The 21,383-nt window shown below is 36.6% G+C and overlaps 1 protein-coding gene across 1 annotated transcript in view; it reads right to left on the bottom strand.

The window, feature by feature from the left end:
• Window positions 1-21,383, bottom strand: part of LOC106138984 (nephrin) — a 200,258-nt gene that overhangs the window by 168,722 nt on the left and 10,153 nt on the right. Inside the window, exons 2-3 of the mRNA XM_060951941.1 lie at window positions 17,357-17,512; window positions 9,599-9,778 (exon numbers count right to left, since the gene is read on the bottom strand). Of these exons, the coding sequence (XP_060807924.1) occupies window positions 9,599-9,778; window positions 17,357-17,512 (336 nt within the window). The remainder of the gene's footprint in view (window positions 1-9,598; window positions 9,779-17,356; window positions 17,513-21,383) is intronic.

The raw sequence follows: 21,383 nt of genomic DNA, 5'->3' as shown, positions 1-21,383 counted from the left end.
TACGTGGTAGACAGAGCCAACAGTCTCGAAAAGACCGAAAATCCACGTTTAGCTGTATGGTTGCATGATCGAATTATATAAAAAATAAAAAAATAATTTAAGGCTACTACAAAATACATTTAAAAGCTAAAAATAAATGAAGATTAAATTAACAATACGGCGAAATTAACGTTTAAAAATTATTTAGCATACATACATACAAATGGTCACGTCTATATCCCTTGCGGGGTAGACAGAGCCAATAGTCTTGAAAAGACTGAATTCAGGAGAGGTCACGTTCAGCTATTTGGCTTAATGATAGAATTGACATTCAAATGGTGACGACAGGTTGCCAGCCCATCGCCCTAAAAAAGAATCCCAAGTTTGTAAGCCTATCCCTTAGTCGCCTTTTACGACATCCATGGGAAAAAGACGGAGTGGTCCTGTTATTTTTTGTATTGGTGCCGGGAACCACACGGCACTTATCAAGCATCGCTCTACAACTATAACAGTTACTCTTAGGTCCTAGAATGAAATTTGGCAACGGTTATATTGCTACAAAATCAAGATTGCTTTGGTTATTATAATTTGGTGCGTCCCGCCCGTTCAACCCCAATCTTAGTTTCCTTGTAAAGTTATTTATTGTTAGTGTCGCTACGTAAAATGGAACGCAGCGGTCGTTGTTTTTTTTTTTTATTTTTATTTTTATTATTATTACCTACTTTTTTAGGGCGAATTTTATGGAAGTATTTAGAAATGGGAAAAAACGTTGAAATGGGAAGTTTCCGAATTGATACACAATGGGTTTTATTGAAATTATTGATGTTAATAATGAAAAAAAAGACCTAGACGAACGTATCTCGATCAAATTAAGGACGTCCTGGTAAAGGGTTAGGTCAAAAGTACCCGAAACCGCCGAGTTTGCATGAGGAGAGTTATGGATGTGGATGAAGCGAAGGAAGTACGCAGAGATCGTAGCAAGTGGAAAGAGGTAGTCTCTGCCTACCCCTCCGGGAAAGAGGCGTGATTTTATGTAGGTATGGTAATAATTGCAAAAATAGTTATTTCTTGAGGTAAAGCGAGATGATTGGAAATATCCAAGGCTTTTAAAGCATCGGTGCCGTGTGGTTCCCGGCACCAATAAAAAAAAAAGAATAGGACCACTCCATCTCGTTCCCATTGATGTCGTAAAAGGCGACTAAAGGACAGGCTTATTAACCCGGGATTCTTTTTCTAGGCAATGGGCTAGCAACCTGTCACTATTTGAATCTCAATTCTTTCATTAAGCCAAATAGCTGAACGTGGCCATTCAGTCTTTTCAATACTGTTGGCTCTGTCTACCCTGCAAGGAATATAGACGTGACCATATGTATGTGTATAAAATCAATAACATATCTATCTATAATACCAAAAGCTACAAAGATGTACAGAAAAAAAAACCAGAAAGCCTTTAAAAAAGAAGGTGTAAACCTTAAAAATTAACCCTGTCAACGGTTACCCTCCTCAGTTTTATTACGTCCCATTTGACCCCACCGCGTTATCAATAACTTTTTTGTAAAGATTTTAACCCTACGCTGCGCCGGGATGTACATCTTTTTTATTGGCAGCGGTAGGGTTGGCGATGTCTTGCTGTAATTTTTAACGTGATTGTTTTATATATTAAGGCGATTTACAATCAATACCACACGACATTCCGACTTCCTTTCGACCAGTCCCATCATCACACTCCCTAAAAGTAGTTTGATGTGGTAAAAAATACATGCAATTAACATGCAATTATAACCCTACAAATAATATTAGAATAGAATAGATTTATTTTCAAAATTGGATACAAGGTATCACTTATTGACGTCACATCACTTAAATCTAAATATAACTACTATCGCTTCCAAAGCGCATGTGTAGAAGAAGCGGCGGAACAAACTACACTGCAGCATTTTCATCGGACGTCAATCAAAAAAGTAGATCTTTTAAAACTACATCGTGGACGAATGCACATTAAATAAATAAATATATATAAATATATACGGGACAAATTACACAGATTGAGTTAGCCTCCAAGTAAGTTCGAGTCTTGTGTTACGAGATACTAACTCAACGATACCATATTTTTTAATAAATACTTATATAGATAAACATCCAAGACCCAGGCCAATCAGAAAAAGTTCTTTTCTCATCATGCCCTGACCGAGATTCGAACCCGGGCCCTCCAGTGTCACAGACAAGCGTACTACCGCTGCGCCACAGAGGCCGTCAAGTCTTGATTTAAAAAACATGAATGAATGTAGTACTAATTACATATATCGATACGATTATTTCGTAGTAAATATTACAAGCACCCCTACAGAGGTCGCCCTATCAATATTTCAGAAGGGCTTACGTAAAAAAAACATAACTTTTCTCGCGTTTGCAAATTTTATATTCCGGCGAGATTGCGCTGCGGTGCGAGCGAGACGGAAGATGTAATCTTAATTCTGGTTTAAACAGTGCAAGCTACTGCTGGAAAAACGGATTGGAATTTTTTAAACGTTATAACGTTGGATAGCGGTTACCAGAAAAAGAAAAACCCCTATGTTGTTCCTAAAGATCTTATCTATCCTTGTTACAAATTTCATCAAATTCAATTCAATAGTTTTTGAATAAATTCGTTACAAACATACAATAATGTGTCGTGGGTCTACTGAAACCAATTACTGTACTTTAGTTCTAGTTGATTTTTTTTCTTGATGTAGGTACATAAATAATAATAAATTATAAAAATACAAATCTTTTCATACATATCATCACATCTATATAACTTGCGGGGTAGACAGAGCCAACAGTCTTGAAAAGACTGAAATGCCACGTTCAGCTGTTTGGCTTAATGATAGAATTGAGATTCAAATAGTGACAGGTTGCTAGCCCATCGCCTAAAAGAAGAATCCCAAGTTTGCAAGCCAATCCCTTAGTCGCCTTTTACGACATCCATGGGAAAGAGATGGAGTACTCCTATTCTTTTCTCTATTGATGCCGGGAACCACACGGCACAAATCTTTACTCTTTTATTAGTCTTGAGAGAGAGCCAAGAGTCTTGAGTCTTTCAAGACTGTTGTCTCTGTCTACCCCGCAAGGGATATAGACGTGACCATGGCCAATGTATGTATTATAAGAGGCAGGGTGACTCGCATGCTAGCTCGCCCTGTCTAAACTAGCTATTAAAGATTCACCCAAAGAGGGAAAGAGATGGAAATATCACTGTTACGAGTGTAGTGTTAAGAATATAACACAGTTTCTGGAAAACTTTCAAAATGTGTTGAACATCGTATCTTGAAACGGTGTTTTTATACGCTCGTATTGCGCCAACATATATGATCACGTCTATATCCCTTTCGGGGTAGACAGAGCCGATAGTCTTCAAGTAACTGTAAGGCCGCGTTCAGCTGTTTGGCCTTAATGATAGAATTGAGATTCAAATAGTGACAGGTTGCTAGCACATCGCCTAAAAGAAGAATCTCAAGTATATGAGCCTATCCGTTAGTCGTCTTTTACGACATCCATGTGAAAGAGATAGAGTGGTCCTATTGGTTTTTCCATTGGTGCCAGGAACCACACGATACCATGTTGCGTCAAATGAATAAAATAGTTTTTGCAGAAGACTTTGCCACTATAGAAAATAAAAAAGAGTAGCCTTTGTCACTAATAAACAAAGCAAATCTTTCCCATGGATGTCGTGAAAGACGACTAAGGGTTGATTGGAACTTGAGATTCCTCTTGTATGTGTTTATGTATGTAGTATGGATATGAACTATAAGCGAATTTAAAGTTAATCGTTAATTATTTATTCTTATTTGACGGCCTCTGTGGCGAGCGGTAGTGCGCTTGTCTGTGATACCGGAGTCCCAGGTTCGAATCTCGGCCAGGGCATGATGAGAAACGAACTTTCTCTGATTGGTCTGGGTCTTGGATGTTTATCTATATAAGTATTTATCATAAAATATAGTATCGCTGAGTTAGTATCTCGTAACACAAGTCTCGAACTTACTTCCAGGCTAACTCAATCTGTGTAATTTGTCCCGTATATATAATTTTTTTATGCCGATTACAATTTCTGATTGCAAGTAAATTCTTTCTCATTTCGTGGTAGTATAAAAATATCCCCAAGGAACATCAAATGAGTTTTCAAGTCCACGGTACTCGAATGTAGTGTAGGAAACATAGATAGTCAAGATATAAAGCTGTTCTCAAAGTCTCAAAATTTAAAACGCTGCAGTGCAGTTTGTTACCGCTTCTTCAGCACTGACGCTTTGGAAGCGGCAGTAAACTCAGTTTTAAGCAATTCATTTGAGGTAAACCAATGTTGTGAAACCAAAAGATATGACAATTATTAAGTGATATTGAAGTGTCCCATAATAATGAATAAAAGTTTTGAATTTTAATAAAACTTGCAACTTTAAAGGATCGAACAACAATTAATAAAATGCCCTGTGGTGCCCGGCACCAAAATAAAATAAGAATAAGACCACTCCATCTCTTTCCTATGGATGTCGTAAAAGGCGACTAAGAAAATAAGTAAATTAGTCTAGTATAAATCTTTTTACATGCAAAATGTCAGGTTACCAAGTTTGTTTGTACCAAGTTTGTTTGTAAACTTTTCATTACACATACAAAAATGATTGCATTTTAACGAATATTAACATTGGCGGACTTATCCTTACTAGGAATTCTTCTAGTTACATACATGGGATTCCTCTTTTAGGCGATGGGCTAGCAACCTGTCGCTATTTGAATTCTCAATTCTATCATTAAGCCAAACAGCTGAACGCGGCCTTACAGTCTTTTAAAGACCGTTGGCTCTGTCTACCCCGCAAGGGATATAGACGTGATAACAAATTATATTATATCTTCCAGTCAACCAAATAGTAAATCCAAACACGTGGTGAACAGACGAGATGAATTATTCTCGAGTTCCAGCAACCACACGGCAATGGTCTTATTATCTGTGTTCGTGACTTGATCTCTGTCCTATTAACATTTTATATTCGCACAGAACTAACGCCAATAGCGGTAACTTTGTGCCAGTCTCCGCGTAGATTTTTATATGACTTTCTAAGTAGTTCATACTCTCCGAGTTATATTTTCTATGTTACTTTAAGGATCCAGGAATTTTTATTCAAAGCTCTTTTGTGAGTATATAAATGTGGAGAATTCTAGCCTTTTACATATAATCAGGATATAATAGATTTATAATCAGGAGACTTCGTACATACATATAATCATGTATATATCCCTTGCGGGGTAGACAGAGTCACCAGTCTTGAAAAGACTGATAGGTTCAGCTGTTTGGCTTATTGATAAAATTCAATATTAGACTTCGTGTAATATTTTATTCTTTTTTGCTGGGAAGGTGGAATGTCACGCTCTTTCCTTTACGGGGTAGACAGAGTCTAATACTCCGTCTACCCCGTAAAGGAGAGAGAGATATTTGTGTGTATGTGTGTGTGTTTGTCAAAAACTTTAACCGAAGGTAAAGTGACAGTAGAATAAAACTGACGTGCTATTTCAATAAAGGCCGTGTGGTTTCCAGCACAGAATAGAACCACTCCATATTTTACTATAGATATTTTACTATAGATATCGTAAAAGTGGAATAAGGGATTGGTTTATAAACTTGGGAATCCTCTTACAGGCGATGGGCTAGCAACCTATTTGAATCTCAATTCCATCGTAAAGTCATACAGCTGAATGTGAACTTTCAAAGTTTTCAAGACTGTTGGGTCTGTCTACCCCGCAAGGGATATAGACGTGATTATATGTGTATGTATGTGAATAAATTTATTCAAGGAAATAATAAATTAACGATACGGTCCAGGCAACTGCATAACAGATTATCCATTTAGGAAGTCAAGCGAAATAATGCATAAAAATACATAACACTCTATTTTATCGTCATACATACATAGGTACATATAGTCACGTCTATATCCCTTGCGGGGTAGACAGAGCCAACAGTCTCGAGAAGACTGAATGGCCACGTTTAGCTATTTGGCTTACCTAATGATAGAATTGAGATTCAAATTGTGACAGGTTGCTAGCCTGAAAATAATCTCAAGTTTGTAAGCCTATCCCTTAATCGCCTTTTACGACATCCATGGGAAAGAAATGGAGTGGTCCTATTCTTTTTTGTATTGGTGCCGGGAACCACACGGTCATTTTATCGATCGCGTAAAAATACCCAACAAAATTTATAATCAAATTCGGAGCTAACCATTTTATATTTGCCGATAAGGTTAAGCGAATACTCGTGTCTTAGTATCGGGGCGTAAAGTTGGCGTTACGCGACCCTGGGTCGGAGGGGCTTGCTTTATAGGCGGCGAAGGGTTAACTAGTGACGCGAAACAGTATATCGATAAAAGGTTAGGCATCGTTGAGCATAGGCGGTCGATAGGTCGATAAAGCGTGATTCACAGCAGTTCGCAACAGGTGACATTAAATAAATATATAAATATATACGGGACAAATTACATTGATTGAGTTAGCCTCGAAGTAAGTTCAAAACTTGTGTTACGAGATATTAACTCAACGATACTATATTTTATAATAAATACTTATATAGATAAACATCCAAGACCCAGGCCAATCAGAAAAAGTTCTTTTCTCATCATGCCCTGACCGGGATTCGAACCCGGGACCTCCGGTGTCACAGACAAGCGTGCTACCGCTGAGCCACAGAGGCCGTGGCAGACATTCTGAAACTCATGCAGTTCTTAAGGCCTGATGAGGGTAAATAATGCGCGGGGTAAGCACAAGACGACTAAAGGTGTGACGTTCTGTCTGATATCGGACTTCGTACGCTTATATTATGATTAGAGTGTCGGGATTAGGTTTACCTGCAAATGCTGCGGAGGTCAGATAGGAGACGCGTCGTGTAAAAACCTGACTCACCATATCCAGGATCCTCTACAGAGAGTTGACGAGCCAGGACGAAAGGAACAAGACGCTTATAAGTTAATATGTGGTGATAGAACTTAGTTTTATTCTATTCCACATGTATATACATTAGTTTGGTTGCTTACTTAGACGGAAACACATTCAGGCAACGGTTTGCTTTTATATGATCCAGTATGAATTGGGAAAGAGAGAGAGACAGGGAGACAAGTAAGATAAGGCCTAGACGATTGTATCTTGATCAAATTAAGGACGTCCTGGCAAAGGGTCAGGTCGAGAGTACCCGAAACCGCCGAGCTTGCATGAAGAGAGTTATGAATGTGGACGAAGCCAAGGAAGTATGCAGAGATCGTGGCAAGTGAAAGAGTGTAGTCTCTGCCCACCCCTCCGGGATAAAGGCGTGATTTTATGTATGTATATTGGACCGACGCGACGGACGAAAGCTAATATTGACATAATTCCATAACAAATTTACAAACGGGTTTCGAGGGTACTCAAAGGGTTTATCTTCAATTGTGACGTTTTGACACTTGATGTAATTCTGTGTCTAAATGATTGTATCTTTGTCTACCCACATCTTTGTGATTTAAGTCGACATTGATGCAGGGTTTAATGGTAGTAACGAGTATCAATTAAATTGAGCCGTGATTCTATTTATAAAGAATTGACAAAGTTTTTTTTTCAAAACCGCAATCAAGTATAACAGTTGCTTTTTTCTTTTTTTTTTTAGGTAATTATATAAATTTGCAAGTAGGTACATCAAATATTATAATGTCAAATTAATAGTCGTTATTAGCATATCAGGCAGTTAACGGACAGGCCACGTTCAGCTAATAGGTTTAATGATAGAATTGAGATTCAAGTCGTGATACTAGCCCATCGCGTATACGAAGAATCTCAAGTTTGTAAGCCTATCCCTTAGTCGCCTTTTACGACTTCCATGGGAAAGAGATGGAGCGGTCCTATTCTTTTTGTATATTGGTGCCGCGAACCACACTTTACGATATATATTAATAAAATCAACCTTAACCCATAAAATAAACCTTGCAATATCTTACCATCAGGTGAGCGTAAACCATAAAAAACACCCAAGCATCGACAGTGCCGAAATGGAATTTTTATCGATAAAATCCTAAGTTTATGTGTCCCATCACTTAAAGCGTAATAGGTTTGCTATACGGAGTAGGTAAAGCTTCCTTCGTGTTTATTAGAGCGCGCTCATGTGAGACTAAATAACCTTAAAATATGCAAAATATGTCTGTCTGTTACGCTATCACGCCTAAACCTTAGATTTGAACGAAATTTGGCACAGAGATAGAGTTGACCCAACGAAGGAAATAGGAAAATAGAATATATTTATTACGAAAAATGGGATTTTTTTTTCATTTCAATTCAAAATGATAAGTAAATAATATTCTACCTTTATGTATAATCTTATACATTTTTCTTTATTATTTTTTCATTTACAATAATAACGAAATGAAATATAATCATCATTTAGCAATTTAACAAAAACTCTCGCATCTCCATTTCATTGAATAGGTAACCTTAATTTACTATCCGTTACATCTTTTTTTATGTTTCTTTAATGTAGACAATGTGCGTGCATTCCTCCACGATTTAAATTTAAGAGATCTATATATGTAAAGTGACGTCCGGTGAAAATGCTGCAGTGTAGTTTGTTCCGCCGCTTCTTCTACACATGCGGTTTGGAAGCGGTAGCAGTTGGAATTAGATTTAAGTGATGTGACGTCAATTATGTGATAAATAAATAAATACCCAAAAAAAATACCGACATACCGGTGTGGTTCCCGGCATTAATACAAAAAAGAATAGGACCACTCCATCTCTTTCCCTTGGATGTCGTAAAAGGCGACTAAGGGATAGGCTTACAAACTTGAGATTCTTTTTTTAGGCGATGGGCTAGCAACCTGTCACTATTTGAATCTCAATTCTATCATTAAGCCAAATAGCTGAACGTGGCCTATCAGTTTTTTTGAGACTGTTGGGTCTGTCTAACCCGTAAGGGATATAGACGTGATTATATGTATGTATGTATGTATAAAAATATCTGTTCTGTTCCATTCATCAATGTTTTAGCGCGCTCTGTAATCATATAGTTACTCTAACTCCTGCTACTATTTCATTCGGGCCCTTTATTCAAATTTTTAGTTCCGTTTCCAATAAGATCTCTTATAAGGGGCGACCCTATGAAACGACGTATGAAAATTATAAAATTTTATTTCAGCCCTAACGGTCAGTGATAAAATGTAATAGTCATTTTTATGAAATGTCCGAATATTACTTTTAGGAGTGTAGTGAAAGTGACAATTTTTGGGACAAATTTAACTTATTAGGTTGCTTTGGTAAGAGAATCACGGAGTGGTATTCCTATAAATATAGTGATAAAAAATTCCATGAACAACCATGAAAAAAAATTAGGTTCCCCTGAAATGGTTTCGGAGGTATGATGGGATTCGTTTCGTCAAAACCTGACTCCTGACTTTGAGTCTTTACTCGATCTAACTCTAGTTAAACGGAGTGAAGTGGAGTAAAATGGAGTTACATGGAGTAAAATGGAGCAAAACGGAGTAAAATGGAGTAAAACGGAGTAAAATGGAGTTACATGGAGTAAAATAGAGTTAAATGGAGTTAATTAGAGATAATACAAATAAACAAACAAAATTATACTTACATATAACAGTGAGGGTAGCGTTCGCTCTGATGACCTTATGCATCTGCGCCGGTCCAACTTGACATTGGTACTCGGCGTCATCTTCCAGACTCACGTTGACTATCCTAAGGTTGTAGACCCCATGGCGCCGGTCACCAAACATGGTGTAACGAGGGTACCCCGGGATCACAGATGAGAAGCCTGGAAAAGGGGGTACGGTGTTAGAAAAGATTTTTTTTTTTAAGAGCAATAGACATATATACAAACATTACATATGGTCACGTCTATATCCCTTGCGGGTTAGACAGAGCCAACAGATTATGGAAATCTGGAAGGCTACATTCAGATGTAGAACTTTACATTCTTTTCTCATTATTTCTATAACTCTTTTACACAAATATAAAAAGAATAGGATCACTCCATCTCTTTCCCGTAAATGTCGTAAAAGGCGACTAAGGGATATGCTTATAAACTTGAGATTCCTCCTACGCCTTGGGCTAGCAACCTGTCACTATTTGAATCTCAATCCTATCTTAAAGCCAAATAGCTTAACGTGGCCTATCAGTCTTTACAAGACTGTAGGCTCTGTCTACCCCGCAAGGGATATAGACGTTATTATATGTATGTATGTATGTGTTTCGGGGCCCGAGGTCCGCCTTTTCTCTCTCCACTTGGTCCGGTTTTCGGCGTCCTCGTAATTTAGTCCATTGGCTCCCAAATCGTCTTTTACGACGTCCGGCCATGATATTTTCGGACCTAGACAGACGTAGATATATGTAACTATATGTATGTAATAAAGGCCGCCCGCGACTTCGTACGCGTGGAATAAATCCCGCGGGAACTCCGGGATTAAAAGTATAGCCTATATGTTATTCTGGGTGTTCAGCTACTTAAATACCAAATTTCATCGTAATCGGTACAGTAGTTTTTGCTTGAAAGAGTAACAAACATGAGTACTGACATACAAACTTTCACATTTATAATATTAGTAGGATTTTAAACAATTAATACTTGTATACAAAGTGATAGGCAGATGATAAAATTTGCATTTCAAATTTTTTTATTTCAATCATATAACAATTAATCGCTATTTTACTACGCTCTGTTGCATTCACGATTTCTTTTATCGATTCGATTAAAATTGGATTTGGCGAGCATCGATTTCGTAATCGATTTTCGGTGTAAATTCGAATTATTGCCGTTGCCGTTGGATATTGCTGAAGAAATGTTTTGCTGATTTTTGTCATTATTATATATTTTTTTAATCATTTATTTTAACTTAGTGCACCTGAAATGTGACACAGGTTGACTTTATAAAGCACTAGAGGCCGCCCGCGACTTCGTCCGCATGGAAACCCTATCAATCCCGCGGGAACTCCGGGATAAAAAGTAGCCTATGTGTTATTCTGGGTCTTCAGCTACCTACATACCAAATGTCATGGTAATCGGTTCAGTAGTTTTTGCGTGAAAGAGTAACAAACATCCATACAAACTTTCGCCTTTATAATAGTAGTAGGATTCTCTGCCAGTCGAACCTTTGGACTAAACGGAGATGGATGTACGGTTGGTGCGATAAAAATTAAATAAAAAATAATATTAATATGTAAAATAGGTAACAATACACTTGCCGTATAGATCTCGGCAGTGCCGTGTGGTTCCCGGTAACTACCATAAAAAAAAAGATTAGGACCACTCCATCTCTTTACCACAGATGTCGTAAAAGGCGATTAAGGGATAGGCTTATAAACTTGGGATTCTTCTCTTAGGCGATGGGCTAGCAACCTGTCACTATTTGAATCTCAATTATTTGAATAACAAACAGCTGAGCGTGGCTTATCAGTCTTTTCAAAACTGGTGGCTCTGTCTACCCCGCTATGGATATAGACGTGATTATTTGTATGTATGCATACAATACACTTACATAATAGTTTAAACTTCCTCCTTAAATGGTCTATTCAACGCAAATTGAATTTTTCAATTCAAACCAGTAGTTCCTGAGGTTAGCGCGTTTAAACAAACAAACAAACTCTTCAGCTTTATAATATTAGTAAAGATATAATAGACGTATTGATCATTTTGCACATGTCAGTTCTAACTACTACAATAGTCATAAATACTTTAATAATGGGTATACCATGAACCCTGTAGGTTTTAACAAATATAAGACTGACTCGGTCATTTTCTACACCTCTCTTTTAGCAGACATTGAATCCTGCGTCTAAAATCTAAAAATCCAATCACAGCACGCTCTGATTACAAATAATAAAACGTATTCCAAAATTAAAAAAAAAAAACTTTCCATTTTGGTATTGTAACATGAAACATTTCCAATATTTTCCAGGAACAAAATTTAAAAATCCCGACCGGAATTTTTTTTTCATAGGTAACACAAACAAAACGATGTTGGAACAACAAAAATGTGTTGTCACTTAAATTTAGTTAGCGAGTACTGCGAGGCGTGTCATTGCATGGGTCATAGGACTGTTCATGGTGTATGGCCCAAGTAATAAGCGCGACGGTATAAATAACATATCTACGAATTCATTCATTCATATTCATATAGTCACGTCTATACCCCAACAATCTTGAAGTCACGCCAAAAGTTTATAAGCCTATCCTTTAGTCGCCTTTCACGACATCCAAGTTGGTTGGTATCCCAATTTTGAGTTTCTAATCCTTTTCTTTGATTGACATTTACATTTTGCACGGGAAGAGAAACAATACCTAATTCTTTTGTTACTAAACTAATTTAAATTTTATTACTCTCTAATTTCAATAAATGATTTTGCGTTGAAAATTTTAATTTTAATAAATCCTTATTGCGATATTTCACGAGTCAGTCTGTGTAATTTCACGTGACGATTATAAATACACTAAAAGTTTCATTAATACATAGGTACAAACCGTCACGTCCATATCCCTCGCGGGGTAGACAGAGCCAATAATGTTGAAAGGACTGATAGGCCACGTTCAACTATTTGGCTTAATGATAGAGGTAGACAGAGCCAACAATCTTGAAGATAGGCCACGTTTGGCTTAATGATGGAATTGAAAGTTTGAACCTCTTTTTTGTCATGTAGGATATAACTTCCAGAGCGTGTTTACTGAAAGCAAAGCTGAAATTTATGGAATTAACAGTTCAGAGGAGCGTGACGTCAGCCTATTGAACGATTGTTTGATTGGTCCCGGCGCGAGTTATAAGCGATAGCGATTATAAATCCTATTAAATCTCTGCCTACCCCTCCGGGAAAGAGCACGTCTCTTTTATGAATGTATGTTTACTTTTCGAAAAAGATATGAGTTAAACTGTTATAATTACACACTATACGTATCACGTCATTTTTTTACGAAGACATCCCTACAGCATTCCACTTTTTTGATTAATTTTTTTATTTCAATTCACCGATTCAGGGCATTCTTGACTTGACCTTCCCGCATGATACTATTATTCTCAACAATTTTTGATTTTTATTTATATTTTTATGAACAATAAGGAAAATTCAACTAGAACTCAGACTGAGGAGAAATTAAGTACAAGAGCATTACTTATTTCTAAAGAAATTTCTTCCAAAATATGCCATGTATACTCAGTTTGAATAGAATAGAATAGATTTATTTTTAAAAAGTCTTATAAACTTGGGAATCCTTATTTTAGGCGACAGGCTAACAACCTGTCACTAATTGAATCTCAATTCTATCCAGTCCAAGCTAATAAGCTTAACGTGGCCTATCAGTCTTTTTAATACTGATGGCTCTATCTACCCCGCAAGGGATATAGACGTAATTATGTGTGTATTAAATGTCTACGGATAGGTAGAACTATCTTCTAAATCTGACAGCATTGCCCCTTTGAATTACATAACTTTTTTTTGGACAAAGTTTCAAAGGTCACGAGTAGACACAAATGTTAATACCTATTCTAGCAGAATTGTAGTTTAAAACTACTGACAAAACAAAACCGTTTGATATTTTCAGTTTACCAAACTCACAGACACTAAAACCAACAAGGCTTTGGTGTGGTACAAGAATAGGATTATCGCGTTTCTTATCTCAAAATAAAAAAAAATGATTCAGTCAATACTTTATTAAAACCAAATTTAAAGACATTAAAAAAAAACAAGTTTTAGTGTGGTACAAGAACAGGATTATCGCGTTTCTCACCTCAAAATTAAAAAAAAATTAAGTCAAAGTAAATTTTTTTTTTTTAAACCGAATCATAGAAATTGCAACCAACAAGGCTTTCGTGTGGTACAAGAACAGGATTATCGCGTTTCTCACCTCAAAATAAAAAAAAAAATAAGTCAAAGTCACTATTTTTTTTTAAACCGAATATACAGACACTGAAACAAACAAAGCTTTGGTGTGGTACAAGAACATGATTATCACGTTTCTTATCTTAAAATAAAAAAAAAGTCTGTCAATTTTTTTTGTTTTGATAAGCGATCCCACATACACTAAAACCAACAAGGCTGTTGTGTGGCACAAAAATTGGATTACCGCGTTTCTCATATCAAAAATAAATCCATATTTTATTCAGACGATACTTAGGCTTTCGCGGGCACTTTTAAATTTCAATAAATTAAATTTAAATATATATATATCATATATATAAATATTTGTCTAAAAGCTACAATCTACCTAAACACTTAACCCCTTGAGGCTAATCTCAATTATATCATTAGCTAAACGTGGTCTTCTATTTCTGTCACTATTGGCTCTGTGTATCTCGTAAGAAATAGAGATGTGATGTGTGAGACTTATTTCAAAACATCACGAAATGATCACGTTTATATCCTCTACTGGGTAGACAAAGTCAACAGTCTCGAAAAGACCAATAGGCCACGTTCAGCTGTTTGGTTTAATGATAGAATTGAGATTCAAATAGTGACAGGTCAAGTAGCCCATCGCCTAAACGAAGTTTCTCAACTTTATGAGCCCTCAATCGGCTTTCACGACATCTATGGACAGGCCTATTATTTTTTCTATTGGTGACGATGACCGCACGGCATATACATACTGTAATATAGATTTTCATGCTCAAGTAAGTATAATCTATACTAATATTATAAAGCTGAAGAGTTTGTTTGTTTGAACGCGCTAATTTCAGGAACTACTGATTCGAATTGAAAAATTCTTTTTGCGTTGAATAAACCATTTATCGAGGAAGGCTTTAGGCTATATAACATCACGCTGCAACTTTAAGGAGCAAAAAAAAATAATGGAAAATGTGAAGGGAAAAACTATTCCTATTCCATAACCTTCAGGGCTTCAATGATGCCCGAAATAACTATTCCACGCGGACGAAGTCGCGGGCACAGCTAGTCAATATTAAAATGGCACGCGACACTAAGTGTACTTAGGGCACACAACAATTCGGCAAATGTTACGGTTCAACGAATTCACAGATGTTGAGTTTCTGTGAGCATTGGCGGGTTGGCGCGATTCATCGGAGTAAGCGGATTTCGGTCTCAAGTTTTATGTATGTATATATGTATTATGGGACACTTCATATCACTTAATAATTGTCATATCTATTGGTTTCACAACATTGGTTGGAGTCAAATAAATTACTCAAAACTAATTATACTGCCGCTTTGAAAGGGGTGTGAAATATATGTAGGTAGATGTTGGCTGATTCTTAGACCAACTCAATATGCTCACAAAATTTCATGAGAATCGGTCAAGCCGTTTCGGAGTCCCCGCTGTCTTTCTGTATGTTTGGCTGTATCTCATTAACCGTGATAGCTAGAAAGCTGAAATTTTCAAAAATTAACATTGCCGCTATACCAAGAAATACTTAAAAATTAACGCTTTAAATTTTCACAGAATATTCAGTTAAAGTTTGGTATTGAAGCCCTCAAGGATGCATAATTTTTCCCCCGATTTTTTTCACATTTTCCATTATTTCTTCGCTCCTAATAGTTGCAGCGTGATGTTATATAGCCTAAAGCCTTCCTCGATATATGGTCTATTAAACACAAAAATAATTTATTAATTCGAACCAGTCGTTCCTGAGATTAGCGCGTTCAAACAAACAAACAAACTCTTCAACTTTATAATATTAGTATACGAGTAGATAAAGAAAGAATTACATCGCTTAATCTTTTATTTCACACCACACACCATTGCGTACATGTAAATTCGGAGTATATATGTATATTACGTTATATCGTTTCTCTTACTACTGTTTGTAACATTCTATGTATGATATAGCTATATGATATTTTATGCATGAATTCACATACTATTACGGCTAGACGTCAACTCTATACAACTTTATTCCTGTATAGAGTTGACGTTTAATGATGTGCCGTGTGGTTCCCGGCACCAATATATACCTAATGAATAGGACCACATCTCTTAACCATGGATGTCGTAAAAGGCGACTAAGGGATAGGCTTACAAACTTGGTATTCTTTTTTTAAGGCGATGGGCTAGCAACCTGTCACTATTTGAATCTCAATTCTATAATTAGGCCAAACAGCTGAGCGTGACCTATCAGTCTTTTCAAGACTGTTGGCTCTGTCTACCCCGAAAGGGATATAGACGTGACCAAATGTATGTATGTATTAGGTCCTATTATGTTTTATATCGGTGTCGGAAATCACACGGCTTATTTGTATAAAATATATATACATTACAATCAAGTCTTTGTCCCTCATGAGGGAGACAGAGCCTTGAAAAAACAAAAAGGCCTCAATCACCCGTAATGGAATTCAGATTCAAATAGTGACAGGTTCAAATCGTTATCAATTTTAAACCAAACTCACATAAACAGACAACTTTCGAATTGGGCCAGTGAAATTGAATACGAGTGCTATTATTACAGCGAATACAATACAATACATTACAAATAACCAAATATCACATGTGGTCAGATATCAGTATTACATTCGTCTGCGTACAATAGTTGGTCAATTCAAATTGTTCTATATCAATTGTCATGCAGGTTAATTGGTCCAGTTTAAAAGGATATAGCGATTGTTCAAACTTATTTGAATTTAGTTTTCAAATGGTTGACTGGATGAGATTGCATTAGCTATAAGTCCGCCTTTGTACCATCTGTTTAATATAATTTGTATTGTGCAACATCTTTTCTATTTTATTCAGAATGTGTCATAACTGGCCAGTTACAAAAAAAGAAAAAGGAAAATTTTTAAGTGTGCATTTGATTCTTTTTTACAATGCAATATCTAGTACAAATCAAATTGTTTTGAAACATTATTGTATTAATAAGTTCAGTTGTTTATTACAGTGCATATTTAAAGTTAAACCAAAGTGCAGTTTTACTTCATCCCAAGAGCATCCCCAGTTTATTTCCATACCTAAGTTTTACTTTTTATAGAGTGCTTTACCGTATTTAACACCATCTCTGTCTGTTTTGTGCTGTTTTGTATGTTTTACTCTTATGGTGCAATAAAGATATTTATCTTTGTATTTATGACTGAAACTAGTGACAAAAAAAACTTAAAGCTATAACAAAGAAGATAAAAAAAAACGGCAATGAGCTTACCCAGTGCAAATCCAGAGAGTTATGAATGTGGATGAAGCGAGGGAAGTATGCAGAGATCGTGGCAAGTAGAAAGAGGTAGTCTCTGCCTACCCCTCCGGGAAAGAGGCGTGATTTTATGTATGTACTAGCGACCCGCCCCGGCTTCGCACGGGTGCAAAAAACCGCATCAAAATCCGTTGCGTAATTTTAAAGATTTAAGCATACAGACGAACAGACTAAAATAGCTACTTTGTTTTATACTATGTAGTGATGATGTATGAGCTTACCCAGTGCAAATCCATCTTTAGCCCACTGGACCTGGCCAGCGAGGTTGCCCACAGCGCACTCCAGCACCGCTTCAGCGCCTTCATGCACCTTCAGACTCTTCGGCATCGTCCTGAAGTACTGCTGCTGGAAACCGGCAGCCGATACGCAGACCAGAACTGTAACAAGATGATATTGTTGTTAACATTAATTTGTACGTACATACATACATATTGCCGAGCGGTTCCCGGCACCAATATAAAAAAGAATAGGACCCCTCCATCTCGTTCCCATGGATGTCGTAAAAGGCGACTAAGGGATAGGCTTATAAACTTGGGATTCTTCTTTTAGGCGATGGGCTAGCCGTCCCGTCACTATTTGAATGTCAATTTCTATCATTAAGCCAAACAGCTGAACGGTCAGTCTTTTCAAGACTGTTGGCTCTGTCTGCCCCGTAAGCGATATAGACGTGATCATATTATGTATGTTTGAAATAATCAACACTCAATTGATCAATTTGAACAAGGACTAACATAAAATGATACAAAAAAAGCAATTTCTAAAAGCGCTCAATCAATTGTTTCAATGACTTGTGTTTGGTATCGGATATTTATTTTGTTATTAAAAAATTGATCGTAATTTATGTTACGATGGTTCAGTATGAGAACATTTAAAATTTTACAATTTGGTTCTTTAAATACGGTACAAGTAATTAGTATGAGTAATGCCGTGTGGTTCCCTGCACCAATATGAAAAAAAGAATAGGAGTTGGAGTGGCCAACTCCTTCACATGGATGTCGTAAAAGTAGACAGAACCAACAGTCTGGAAAAGACTGATAGGCCACGCTCAGCTGTTTGGCTCGATGATAGAATTGAGATTCAAAACATGACAAGTTGCTAGCCCATCGTCTAAAAGAAGAATCCCAAGTTTATAATCCTATCCCTTAATCGCCTTTTACGACACCCATGGAGAAGAAATGGAGTAGTCCTATTCCTTTTTTTTTAGTGCCGGGAACCACACGGCACCACGAAATATCTGCGTGTGGAACCCTAAAAACGAGACTCTCATCGGCTAATACGACGGTCGGGTAGTGGGTGTAAGTGGTCCTCATGTAAGGCGACGCGACAAGGTGAACGAACGATCAGGTGGAGATCAGGTTACAAGATATAGCGATTTAGGTGAATTTAATATAATAATCTATACAAATATTTTAAAGCTGAAGAGTTTGTTTGTTTGAACGCGCTAATATCAGGAACTACTGGTTCGAATTGATAAATTCCCTTTGTGTTGAATAGACCATTTATCGAGGAAGGCTTTAGGCTATACATATAACATCACGCTGCAACTATAAGGAGCGAAGAAATAATGGAAAATGTGAAAAAAAAAAACGAATATACACATAGAATAAGATCACTCCTTCTCTTTCCCATGAATGTTGTAAAAGGCGACTGAGGTATAGGCTTATAAACTTGGGATTCTTCTTTTAGGCGACATGCTAGCAACTTGTCACTATTTGAATCTCAATTCTATCATTAACACTTTACAGGACAGTACGGTTATAGCAGTGTGCTAAAAACTTAGAAGGTTGACAGCCCGGGCACCGCAGTCGTTTTAAAAGATAGCGTAAAGAGCGCTACGGTGGGCACCGTGCTACGTTCATACTATCATTGTAAAGAACAAGATTTACTGTCTATCTACAAGTTATTCAAACATTGTTACTGTCAAATCTAAGAACTAAAATACATACATATTTACATCGTGTAGAACCACAAAAAAGTAGTTGATATAGTGACACCACGGCAATAGCCGTTTAGTTCGCCTAGAACATTCTTTGAAACATCAAGTCAGTGTCGCAAAAATTTGTGACAGAAAACGTAAGTATTTTACTCATTCTTATAAGATTCATATGTACATATGTTGTTATAAAATATAGTATCGATACTAATGCCATTACACAAATCTCGAACTTACTTTGGGGCTAGCTCAATTTGTGTGATTTGCTCAAGTTCACTTTTTGTCATAGATGAATAAAGACGAAGAGAATAATCAAAAAACTGTTGGAGGATGTGTCGACCCCGGAAGATACCGACGATGATAGTTTATTTGATACATCAGAAAATACTGAAACAGACCCTTTTGAGGCTAACTAACCGTCTTGTTGGTTTAAGTTTCTATTTATAATAACAGTCCGGTTGTATCCGTACAGCGGGTATGCCCGTAGCTACAGACGTATATTGATATTTTAGTAGTCATTTTAATAAGTACTGCTATAGACGTGGTGATTTTTTGTATGAAAAACCGGAGTGTCACCCTGTGTAATTTGAGTTCAGTATTCTGTCCTGTAAAGGGTTAAGCCAAACAGTCCACAATTGCCACGATCCCTGCATACTTCTTTCGCTTCATCCACATTCATAGCTCTCTCTCTCAAAAGACTGAGGCCACGTTCAGCTGCTCGGCTAAATAATGGAATTGAGATCCAAATAGTGGCAGGTTGCTAGTCCATCGGCAAAAAAAGGTCTCAATTTATAAGCCTATCCCTCAGTCGCCTTTTACGACATCCATAGGAAAGAGGTGGAGTCGTCCTATTTTTTTGGTATTGGTGCCGGGAACCACACGGCACACAACTTCATATAACTGTCTAAAAAAATAGCTCCAAAACGCTTCCGCTCATGAATTATGGCACGACAGGCGCTTGACAGACACTATAGTCTTAGTGCGTGAAAATTAATACCGCATGTTAGACGCGAAATACCCGCAGATGTCGCTACATTCTATAACAAAGATACATACATACATATGTACATACATACATTCATACATACATATACATATAATCACGTCTATATCCCATGCGGGGTGGACAGAGCCCACAGTCTTGCGATGGTGAGAAAGGCAACGTCCACCTGTCAAGCATCTGGTAACTAACAAATAATTCGAAAAACTTATACAAAAAACGATGGTTAACTTAAGCTGATGAGTTTGAACGAAGAGGGTTATGAATGTGGATGAAGAGAAATAATTATCTATGCAGAGATCGTTGGAAGCAGAAAGCTGTAGTTGAGAAGTTGACGTTGTTGAAGAAAATACTGCAGTGCAATTTGTTACCGCTTCTTCTGCTCAGACGCCTTGGAAGCGGCAGTAAACTTAGTTTTAAGTAATTTATTTGATGTCAACCAATGTTGTGAAACCATAAGGTTTGACAATTATAAAGCTATATGAAGTATCCTCTAATAATGAAAAAAATAATTGGATTCGAATATGTAGTCTTTGCCTTTCCCTCCGGGGAAGAGGCTTGATTATATTTTTGTATGTATGTATGATACAGGTTTGTACCTCATTACCTGTGTTTTTTTTTCTGTTATTCTATTTCTTTTGGTGCAATAAAGAGTCTTTCTATCTATCTATGATTATTAGTTTTGTGTAAAATTAAATTATAAAGATTTATTCAATTCCAAGGTAACATTGAATGACGTTGTATACTATCTGCACTACCCCTTACAAACCGCAACTAAGCGTTCTAAATTCAAAAGTAATGAGAGGTTATCCCGATCCAGTTTCCATCGACATTCCTACAACACTATTACATGAGCGCAAAGCAATTTCAACACTAATGCATTACAGTTAAGGTAGAATTTTCACTGTAAACTTTGACATGAATTTTTAATAGAGCTGGGAACGATTTTCAACTTAATTACTTTATAATTTAAGCTGAAGATTGTTTAGCATATAAAGGTTTGTTAGTGTGTGTTAAAGGAAATAGGATGAGTTATTCTAAAAGGAGTTTTGTCTGCAAACATTACAGACTAATTTTGTATGTCGGAATATTAGCGTGGTAATCATCAATATGCGCGCATCATCTTCAATATATATATGTAATTAATTGTAACCGAAGTTTATTTCTACATAAAGAAATTGAAATAAAAGGCATATCATTAGACATTTATCACAAAAATGTACTCAATTTAAAGTTGGTCCAATTTTTTTATGTTTTATTTTTATTATGCTTTTTTTTGTTTTAATAATAAAAAAATATCAATATCTTAATATAA

This window comes from Amyelois transitella, chromosome 27 (genome assembly GCF_032362555.1).
Source record: "Amyelois transitella isolate CPQ chromosome 27, ilAmyTran1.1, whole genome shotgun sequence".
In the NCBI taxonomy this organism is placed as follows: domain Eukaryota; kingdom Metazoa; phylum Arthropoda; class Insecta; order Lepidoptera; family Pyralidae; genus Amyelois; species Amyelois transitella.
The sequence above is the reverse complement of the archived record's forward strand: the minus strand, read 5'-3'. Positions and strand labels throughout refer to the sequence as shown.